Source organism: Pollicipes pollicipes, unplaced genomic scaffold (assembly GCF_011947565.3).
Source record: "Pollicipes pollicipes isolate AB1234 unplaced genomic scaffold, Ppol_2.1 Scaffold_4219;HRSCAF=4965_pilon_pilon_pilon, whole genome shotgun sequence".
NCBI classification, from domain to species: domain Eukaryota; kingdom Metazoa; phylum Arthropoda; class Thecostraca; order Pollicipedomorpha; family Pollicipedidae; genus Pollicipes; species Pollicipes pollicipes.
In genome coordinates this window covers 8,336,921-8,348,054 of record NW_023596448.1, presented here as the reverse complement: position 1 = coordinate 8,348,054, position 11,134 = coordinate 8,336,921, and the positions used below count along the sequence as shown (strand labels likewise).

At 55.2% G+C, this 11,134-nt stretch overlaps 1 protein-coding gene across 1 annotated transcript; it reads left to right on the top strand.

Moving 5' to 3' along the window:
• Window positions 1–820: 820 nt before the first annotated feature.
• Window positions 821–10,543, top strand: LOC119095757 (CUB domain-containing protein 2). The gene is made up of 7 exons (XM_037218612.1): window positions 821–866; window positions 1,249–1,471; window positions 1,752–1,972; window positions 3,533–3,703; window positions 4,154–4,351; window positions 6,876–6,989; window positions 9,916–10,543. The coding sequence occupies exons 1-7, from the start codon at window positions 821–823 to the stop codon at window positions 10,119–10,121; spliced, it is 1,179 nt and encodes a 392-aa protein (XP_037074507.1). The 3' UTR covers window positions 10,122–10,543.
• The last annotated feature ends 591 nt before the right edge of the window (window positions 10,544–11,134 follow it).

Here is an 11,134-nt window from a genome sequence, read left to right as displayed (position 1 = left end):
GGAGCGGAGGAGAGGGATATATATATAGCGAAATTTGATCATGATACGCATAGGAAGAGTAGGAAGAGTAATGTTGTATAACTGATTCGAAAACATGGCATATGAATTAAAGGCATTCAGTAAAATGACCCATATTTCACCGTCGAATCAGGGCATGTGTTCACATCAATGATGATGTTATTTTTATAACCTAAGTCCCCATTTATTTCACCAAATTCAATTCTTTAGTGGCCCAAAGGTGGTGATAACATGGGGGGACTTGTCAAGTAATTGTTTCACCCGCTCCCCCTCAACTTTGAAATCGTTCCCCCGCCGTTGCTACGGCACCGCTGGGCGTATCTTGTCGGTGTGTTCGTCGCACCTCTTGGGCTCCATCCGCAGACAAGTCTGGAAGAGGCGGCCTGCGTTTGGGGTGGAGTATCTGGCTGTTTGGGGTGGAGTATCTAGTTGTTTGGGGTGGAGTATCTAGCTGTTTGGGGTGGAGTATCTAGCTGTTTGGGGTAAAGTATCCAGCTGTTTGGGGTGTAGTATCTAACTGTTTGGGGTGAAGTATCCAGCTGTTTGGGGTGGAGTATCTAGCTGTTTGGGGTGGAGCATCTAGCTGTTTGGGGTGAAGTGTCTAGCTGTTTGGGGTGGAGTATCTAGCTGTTTGGGGTGAAGTATCTAGCTGTTTGGGGTGGAGTATCTAGCTGTTTGGGGTGAAGTATCTAGCTGTTTCGGGTGGAGTGTCTAGCTGTTTGGGGTGGAGTATCTAGCTGCGTGTTTCGCAGAGCACTTCTTTAGCTGTGACAGTGTTGGGGCACTAACGCTTACCTTCGCCATGTTGTTTACCGCGCAGCGTTTTGATGGCGGGCACAGCGGCGCAGGTCAGCAGCTGTCGATCTATCTGATCCTCTACCAAACCCCTGCTCCCGGGTGCAGTGGTCTTCACTGTACCTTATCCCCGGTAGAGTATCGGATCCTGCGCACGGTGGCCTGTGACGTATCTTATCCCCCGCGGAGTATCTGATCCCGGGGACGGCGGTGTTCACCATATCTTATCCCCGACAGAGTATCTAATCCCGGGGACGGCGGTGTTCACCATATCTTATCCCCGACAGAGCATCTGATCCCGGGGACGGCGGTGTTCACCATATCTTATTCCCGACAGAGTATCTAATCCCGGGGACGGCGGTGTTCACCATATCTTATCCCGACAGAGCATCTGATCCCGGGGACGGCGGTGTTCACCATATCTTATCCCGACAGAGTATCTGATCCCGGGTACGGCGGCGCCGGACGGCAGCTGCCGCTTCTCCTACTCCTCCACGGCGGGGAAACGAGGTGACTTCAATTCGCCTCGACACCCGGCCAACTACCCGTCGTCCACCGCCTGCGAGTACACCTTCGAGACGGCGCGCAACGAGCAGGTGCGACTCGTGTTCGACGGCTTCAAGGTGCGCGCCGATAACACCAACGGATCGGCCTACGGGTGAGTATCGAGTACAGCTGCTGGCCCACCACTAACGAGCGGCCGGTACTTGGCGCGAACTGACCCATCACTACAGCTGCGGGAGCGCGTTTCTGGTGCTGGCTTCATCTTTTTGCATGTGTATGCTCGAGACGCCAGGTGTTGAGCTGCACGTGTACAGCGAGGAGCCTTCCCATGATTTTGAAGCCAGATCCAGGATGAAGGAGAGCGACTTCACACTTGAAAATCCTGGCCGATCAGAAGCGTGTACCACATGCCCCTCTCTTCCACTCTCTCCCAGGCTGCACAACTGTCACGAGGACTGGCTGGAGATCTACAACCTGTACCACGACAACAGCACGGACCTGATCGGCCGCTACTGCGCCCAGTCCACCCCCGGGCCCACCGAGTCGGTGCGGGGCGCTCGCGGCCTGCTCGTGGTGCTCCACACCGACTCGGACCACGTCTCCAGTGGCTTCAAGGCGCACTACATCTACCTCGACGCCAAGGACATCTTCGGAGGTGGGCGGCCGCGGCCGGAGGGCGGAGAATGGTGGAGTTCGCTGGACGGGGGGGGGGGGAGGAGTGAAATGGCGAGGTGCTTATGAGAAGGGCAGGTGTCTGGAAGGGTCATGAGGAAGGCGGGTGGCTGTAGAGGTTATGAGGGGGCGATTTTCTGAGGGGGTTATGAGGAAGGCGGGTGACTCAAGGGAATATGAGGAATGCGATTGTCTGGAGGGGTCATGAGGAAGGCGAGCATCTGGAGGGGTTACGAGGAGGACGGGTGTCTTAGGAGGTTATGAGGAAGGCGGGTGTCTGGAGAAGTTATGAAGAAAGCGGGTGTTTAGAGGGGTTATGGCGGGGGCGGGCCCCTGGAATGGTCATGAGGAAGGCAGGTGTCTGGAGGGATTATGAGGAAGGCGGGCGTCTGGAGGAGATGTAAGGAAGCCGGATGTCTGGAGAGGTTTTAAGGAGGATGGGTGTTTAGAGGGGTCATGAGGAGGGCGGGCTTCTGGAGTTGGTGCTGTCCGTGGGATCCAGTCCGTCGGATGTAGGCGAAGTGACGCAGTCGTTGTGAGAAGTTGCCGTATGTGGAGGACGGCGACATGTGGGTCTTGATGGATGGTGATGAAGCAAAGGCAGCGAATACCGTGACGTGCAAGCAAAGGCAGCTTGTGCCCCAAATTTGCCCAACAAATCGACGAGAGCTTGTTCTAAGGAGTTAGCTAAAGAAGCGGAGGCATTTCCTAAGCCTCACTTCTGTGTCTTCAAATTTGCAACAAGTTAATTTCTGCTAATCCCATATCCAACGCATCCAATTCTAACACCACGTGTCAAACATGACAACAAAACAGAGCAAAGCGCTCGGAGAGCGTTGATTTGAACTTGCGCATGAACTTATACAGCATTTCAATTTTCACGCGACAGTGGGACCAAGCTTGCTGACAGTGCCGCTTCGGCCGCCGTGAGCCCTCCGTCGTGATGTTCAGCCTGTCGGCGGTTTGGGTGCAAAAAGTTTACACGGATCCGTGCGGTAGAATATAAAGCAGTGCCCACCTTCTCCCTGCTCCTCCGTGATGCTCCCCCCTGAATGTCAATGCGATGGCGCAACGTCGAAGCAAATGCGGATAAAACGCGCGGCCGCTGCACTGCCTACCCCTGATGTACGCGAGAGAACCCCCTTCCCGTAGGCCGGTACTGCGCCGAATATTGATTCGACGTCTCCCTACACGACTGGCATGGGAATGGTCATAACGGGATTTATTGTTCGGCATCCAAGCTTGGCCCTAGCCACATTAGCAGGCGTGTAGCTTCCAATTCAGTTGAAATTGGATAAAAAGTGGGCCAAATCCGGTGAAAATCCGTTTTTACGGACTTCGTGGACAGGTTGAGCAATTCTTCGCTGCTCAGGTCAACCGCCCAACGTGTTTGACAAAAATAAGTGCATGGCGCCTAGCTACGGTCACATGCCTCTCCCCTTGATACAGACAGGCTTTATTTTCTTGGCGGCGTCCGAAAGCTGGCCAATCAGCGCGCACGCTCAACACCCCTGCAGTGACGTCACCGTTTCCGGTCCAGCAGACTGTGGTCGGAACATCAGTGGCACCCAAGATGGCGTCATCACGTCACCGGACTTTCCCAACACCTACCCGGCCAAGAAGAGCAAGGTGTGCCACTGGTACATACACGTTAAGCCTAGCCGCAAGATCCTGCTCTTCTTCGACACGTTCGTGGTGGAGGGCGACAGGTTATGTGAGTAGGGGAGTCCTATGAAAACCCCGTCATAAGTCATTTAATAGGTCACCTAACGGGCGTGGGAATGGAAAGATCTTGTGACAAACCACATGACAAGATGCGTGACAGGTCACATTAATTTGAAGTTCACTTGACGGATCGCGTGAGGGGTGACGTGCCAGGTTATGTGAGTGTCGTCGGCAGGGCCTGCATGAACGTGCACGAGATCTGAGCGTGACTCCTGACCTGATTGCCAGCGCGTGGCTGTCCCACGGCGTTGGTGACCTTCAGACCTCTGACCTGACCGCCAGCGCATGGCAGTACGACGATGTTGTTAACCCTCAGACCCCTGACCTGACCGCCAGCGTCTGGCTATGCGGTGGCGTTATTGACCTTCAGACCCCTGACCGCCAGCGCGTGGCTGTCCGGTGGCGTTGTTGACGTTCAGACCCCTGACCTGACCGGCAGCGCGTGGTTGCCCGGCGGCTGTGGTGCGAGTCTGGCAGGACCTGAAGAGCTCTCCGATCGAGCTCTGCGGAGACAGCCTGCCCGAGGAGGTCAAGCAGATCGTCTCCACCGGCCGCGTCATGAAGATTTCGTTCATCTCTGCGGAGAAGTCCGTGGGCAACCAGGGCTTCCGCGCCTACTGGACCGAGGTGCAGGACGGTGAGCATAACTAGGGCTTCCCTGGATACTGGACCGAGGTGCAGGACGGTGAGCATAACTAGAGCTTCCCCGCATACTGGACCGAGGTGCAGGACGGTGAGCATAACTAGGGCTTCCCCGCATACTGGACCGAGGCGCAGGATGGTGAGCATAACTAGGGCTTCCGCATATACTGGACCGAGGTGCAGGACGGTGAGCATAACTAGGGCTTCCTCGCATACTGGACCGAGGTGCAGGACGGTGAGCGTAACTGGGGCTTCCCCGCATACTGGACCGAGGTGCAGGACGGTGAGTATACTAGGGCTTCCGCGCCAACTGGACCGAGGTGCAGGACGGTGAGCATAACTGGGGCTTCTGCGCGTACTGGACCGAGGTGCAGGACGTAGAGCATAACCAGGGTTTCCGCATCTACTGAACCGAGTCACAGGACGGTGAGCATAATGGCATCAAAGGAAAGAATCATGCCTCCGAATTCCAGAGGCGGCTACTGGATTGAAAACAGTGCTTAAAATAAGGGCGGCGAATGACGCATCTTGCTTCTATTTTCTCTGCCGTTGGGCGCAAAAACCTGATAACAAACGGAGATATTGACGATATTGAATATTGACGATATACACGGAGATATTGACCCCGATGTAGGATATAATTTATCATGCAACGAACGTACAGTTTGGTTGTGGGTTTTCATTCTCTTTGTAATCCTGTTAACGAAAGACCTCATCAGAGCCTGGCGTCGTAAAAATTGTGTAGTTGTCGTCAGTTTTTGGCATAGGCCTTGTGGGAGACCCAAAAGCTTACGATTTTTTGAAAAAGTTATGTGCATATTTTTTACATTTCTTACTGGCAGCATTTGTCATCAACAGGCGCTAAGCTAACCAATGCAATGACCCGCTGCTTTCTGTAATTTTGACCTGTCATTTTCCTCATGTTTGATGGCGCGTTATGCGCCATCGTTATGATATGCACGTTATATTTGATGCACGTCAACTTATATTGTAACGTACAGAATCACGAGAAATTCCGAAAAATGGTTCGAGATTCACGAGAGATGAATGCAAAGATTATTTTAAAATCCGATTTCAACTTCAAAAGCTTAACAAGCTGCCGTAGTCCTCTATGTTTACATGATAGCTCGATGCGACTTATGCGACGCTCTAGCTATATCACTGCTTAAAGCAGGGTAGTCACGAGTGCAGCCAAGTTAGGTTAAACGTAGGCTAGAGACATAGCAAGAAAAGGCGTTTTCATGGTGAGCATAACCAGGCATAGACACGGTAGTGGATGGGATTAGGGGCGGCTTGCCTCCGATCGATTAGATTGTGGATCCAAGTGCTTTGAACGGGCTTTGATGGATTAGAAAACTGCTACCAGAATTAATACGAGATCTAGGTCCAGACCCCAGGGCCGAGATCCAGACACGTGATGAATTAATACGAGATCTAGGTCCAGACCCCAGGGCCGAGATCCAGACACGTGATGCAGTCTTGGTATTCAGTCCATGGCTGCATCAGGGTGGTGGTGGTGCGGTTAGTGGTGTAGATGTTCGGATGAGTCGATGGAATACATGCCGACATTGGTGGACTGAGAGCGCTCATCTGCCGCTGACAGAAGATGGTTCTCGGCGGGCTTCGTTCGCCGCCATGGTGGAGGATTTATGCAGGACCTGATAATGCAAGCTAGCTTGGCCCTGGTGAGCCTAAAAAATTGCCGCTGTCTAAGGATGGATGGAAGGCGAAATCCCCTGTCTTATGACGCTCCAGCCGCCAGACTGAGGACTCAGCTCATCACAGCTTCGCTCAGCGGTATTCTGCCATCTTCAGGGTATCGGAAGTGTCCGAAGGCTTGACGATAACGCCCCGCCCTGCGTAGTGTGCGGTACGCGCGCTCTTCAACCCTTTGTTTATTCTGATTCAACGTTGGATTCAGCCAACGGAATCGCCGTTTATCACTGCAGAGCATTAGTTCATTCCGTCATTCCTGCTGTTTGCGGCATCACTCGCGCTAGCCAACGTGGCACTCGCACAACAAATATTGTGATATTTCTCCTGGCGTCCCAACTCCGGCCCCGCGTCCGTGCTAACCCTCTATTATATACGCTTCTCTGGAGAGGAGCGCGACGGCTTCCACTGCACAAGCCTAACCCTCCATCGTTTTTGCCTCTCAGGAAAAGAGTGCGACGGCCTCCACTGCACCACGCTAACCCTCCACCGCTTCCGCCTCTCAGGAGAAGAGTGCGACGACTTCCACTGCACCATGCTAACCCTCCACCGCCTCCGCCTCTCAGGAGAAGAGTGCGACGACTTCTACTGCATCGCGCTAACCCTCCACCGCTTCCGCCTCTCAGGAGAGGAGTGCGATGGCTTCCACTGCACCACGCTAACCCTCCACCGCATCCGCCTCTCAGGAGAAGAGCGCGACGACTTCTACTGCATCACGCTAACCCCCCACCGCTTCCGCCTTTCAGGAGAGGAGTGCGACGGCTTCCACTGCACCACGCTAACCCTCCACCGCTTCCGCCTCTCAGGAGAGGAGTGCGATGGCTTCCACTGCGAGAGGAGCGGCTTCTGCATAGCGGACCAGCTGCGGTGCAACTCGCGCTACAACTGCGGCGTCAGCGACAACACGGACGAGACCGACTGTGAGTGCTTGCTGGCGGCGATGCGTCCCGGTGGAGTGGATCAGGGCGCGGGGATGGGGGGCCGATATGAAAGCATGAAGCAGCGCTCCGGCATTTCAAGCTGTCTTGTTTTAAAGAGGCCCAGGATCGTGCACTTTTGTGTGCATTATTATAGCTGTATACTTGTAAGGTAAGGTTCCAGGACCTCGTAGCCAATGCAGGAAAGGGCCTGGTAAGAGTAATGCCTGAAATTCGCGGGAGGAAATGCAGCAGGCCATGAAGTCGTCTTTTGCAGCGTGTAACGAGCGAGGCGATGACAGGTGTAATTATTGTCACCATATAGATGGCGCCAAAATAGGAGAGGTGGGATCTCGTTACCACTGGAGTACTCATACAACTAGGACTTATCAGCTCATTGGAAAAATCCTTCTCTCATGAGGTCAGCAGACAGACATGCGCTGGTGACGTTGTTAGAACGTTGACTGGTGGGGGTGTAGTTTCTTCTTCAGTTCGGGGGGTCCAGCCCCTCCTCTACTAACTTGGTATCCAGCCTCCCCAATCTTGAAAAAAACAGTGACCCAAAACCGGGGAGAAAACCGTTTGTTGCTGTGTTTTCGGGGTAGGCTGCAGCATTTTTCACCACTCTCACCCACCCACTCATCCACCCCACTCATTTTGCGGAACGACGCCCCTGCCTACTTGGTGTAGGGAACCCTTTTCTGTGTCCAACGGACGTAGAGCCACATCCTGGGTGGGGAATTTACTTCTGTTTACATCTTTTGTTTAGTCAGAAAGCCAGATAAAAGTCTACTTCAAGCTGGCTCATCGCCATCCGGCGCAAATCGAGTGGAAGAGTAAGCAGCGTCACGCTAGCCCACGTAATGATGGCGATTCGTGCCAACTTTGTTCTGATGGGGTGGGCACCCGTATCCCCCCCCCCCCCCCCCGGGATTCTTAGACTGGAATGGTCTAGAGAAAGACGAACAAAATGTGATTACATAGCGCATGCAAAGCTTAAGGAGATTTTCTACGTAACTGTTGTGTCCGAGGTCAGAAGACAATGGTGTCCGACATAGGTCAACATAGGTCAGAAGACAATGGTGTCCGACATAGATCAGCGTACGTCAGGAGACAATTGTGTCCGACATAGGTCAACACAGGTCAGCAGACAGTGGTGTCCGACATAGATCAGCGTACGTCAGGAGGCAGTGGTGTCCGACACAGATCAGCGTACGTCAGGAGGCAGTGGTGTCCGACATAGATCAGCGCACGTCAGGAGGCAATTGTGTCCGACATAGGTCAACATAGGTCAGAAGACAGTGGTGTCCGACACAGATCAGCGTACGTCAGGAGGCAGTGGTGTCCGACATAGATCAGCGTACGTCAGGAGGCAGTGGTGTCCGACATAGGTCAACATAGGTCAGAAGGCAGTGGTGTCCGACACAGATCAGCGTACGTCAGGAGGCAATGGTGTCCGACATAGGTCAGCATAGGTCAGGAGGCAATGATGGCCGACATAGATCAGCGCACGTCAGGAGGCAATTGTGTCCGACATAGGTCAACATAGGTCAGAAGACAGTGGTGTCCGACACAGATCAGCGTACGTCAGGAGGCAGTGGTGTCCGACATAGATCAGCGCACGTCAGGATGCAATGGTGTCTGACATAAGCCAACATAGGTCATCCAGGTCACCATTTATTCGCCTACCGCTTATGTACCCGTATGAATGGTAGCTGCCATGGGTGGTGTCAGACCGAAATGGATTAGTCTTCAATGGCATTTTCATCCCAGGCCATCGGCATATGTTGAATTTCTGAGGTCGCAGTGTTATGCATGGACAAAAATGTGGTGCTGACCAAAGGAGGGCAATTGGATAAAACCACACGAAATTTGAGCACGAATTATCATAGATCAGATCGCAAGGTCATGTAAGGTCAACGAAGTAACTAACTTAATGACATCATGCTCATATATGGATTAAGAGCCATACTAGCCGCGAGTTGCTCATGGTTTGACCGTATCATCATCTACCATTCACAAAAATTAATAACCTACTACCGACTAACAAAATAACTCTTGCCGACGACCTTAATAATTTAGTGAGAAGCCTTTTCCAGTTTTCTTTCGTCGGTTTGCTATGGCAGTGGTACCTGGCCAGCTGTGTTTACAGTGGCTCAGTCACCGACGCAGCTGCTATTTTCACGAAAGTCGCTGATAATGTATTCATTAGATAAACAGACACACATATTTCCTTTTCGAGCAGCTGGACCCATCAGTCGTGGGCCTGGCTATGACGTGCTGCGCTGCTTTGCGTCACATTTGTCACGAGCTTATGTCGAATTGGTCAAACGTTTGCCGAGCTGAACCGCTTGCAGCCGGGCGCGGCGTCTGCCGAGTCACCCCTGCCTCCTCTGGAACTGACCTGACCTGCGCCGACCTGATCGGTCTCATGCGGACGTCGATGCAATCCCCCTGACCTAAACTGACGTGATCCGACCTACCCGGACGCGCCACGGCCTCATATATTTGTCTGATGCCGATCGAGTTCGATCCGATATCACTGTCAGTCACGGCTGCACGTTCGTGTTCTTAGCGTGTTTTTGTTGCCTGACCTGACTGTTCCCGGGTTCCACAGCTGACCTTACGCGATCCCATATTCCCTTGTGTGTTCCGGCTGACCCGACCGAACCTGTCTCAGAGCGCCACATTTGGGCGCTGCATGACCATGGCCGTCGATGCGCCCTGAAGCTACAACTGATCAAAGTGCCACAGCGGCAGAGATAGGAGTTTAACCGATGTTCTGATCCCACCATTTCTGACCTAACCTGGTCTGACTTGACCTGACCTGACTCGACCTAACCCGTCGGTGGTCCCCACAGCGGTGGTTGTGGGTGTGCTCCTGCTGACCTGACCTAGTATGACCTGACCTGATCTGACCTGCCGACAGGCCCCACGGCGGCGGAGGTGGATGTGTTCATGCTGCTGGGGGTGGTGCTAGCCCTCGTGGCCGTGGCCGGACTGGTGCTCTGCCTCTGGTGCCGGCGGCGCGGCCAGAACAACCGCCACGTCCGCCACCCCACGTCGCCCTCGCACCGGCACGTGCACGTGTGCGACCACCTGGGGTCACGGCTCTCCACCATGGACACCGTATGAGGCACGTGGCGGTTCGGCGGCAGCGGACAGTCCAGCAACGCATCGTCAGTGGGCACGCTGTAGGCCCGCGGGCTGGCCGGGAAGACTTAGCACCTCGGGTCGCCCCGGGGTCAGCTGGGGTCAGTCGGGGTCAGCCGGAGTCGGTTCGGTCAGCCGGTGTGTGCTCAGATCAGCTGGGGTCACCACGGGTCAGTTGGGGTCAGCTGGCAGGACTCTCCGAGACGCCTGTGCTGTTTGAGTCCCTCGGGTCTCTTGTGGCGCTCCGATACGTCACAGCGGTCTCGAGAGACAGACGCTGGCGAAGACGCGCCGGAAGAGCTCCGCGGGGACACAACTGACCACCACCGCCGTGCCGGCCGGCGCCCGGCGAGCCCAGCCCGCGCAGTGCGAGGAGCGACCCGGACCTCAGCGAGCGCTGGGCTCTGCACGGGCGCGCGTGACCTGTCGCGCGCGTGACCTGCCGCGCGCGTGACCTGCCGCGCGCGTGACCTGCCGCGCGCGTGACCCTGCCTGGCGGCTGACCTGACGCCGCGCGGCGGGACCGCCTCGTGCCGCCGCCACCGCCCCTCATACGGCTAACACATCACACACTGGATCAGCAAGACGCCAACAGCAGGGCAAGCAGACGGGACTGCCGGGGCGTCCCCGCGCAGGCCTCACCTGACGTCAGAGCAATGCGTCAGTACGTGCAATGTCAAAAAACGTGACGTCGGTGGTGACGTCATCCCGACGCGAGCTGGCGCTCAGCAGCGCCGGCGGCGGAGCGTCACATCGGTGAACGGGTGCCAAAGTGGAGCCAAAGTAGCGGACCTCGCGGTGGCCGGGCAGCCTGCCGCCCAGTGCTGCTGCGGTCCGGTGCTGACGGGCAGGAGGGCGTTTGTTCCCGCCCGCTGCCCCGCCGGCCGGCTCCGGGCTGGGACTCGGCCGGCGGACGGCTGGACACAGTTGCAGGGTGTGAGTGTTCTGATGTCTCGGCGCTGGGGCTGGAAGAGGGCGGTGTGGCGCTAGGGAGG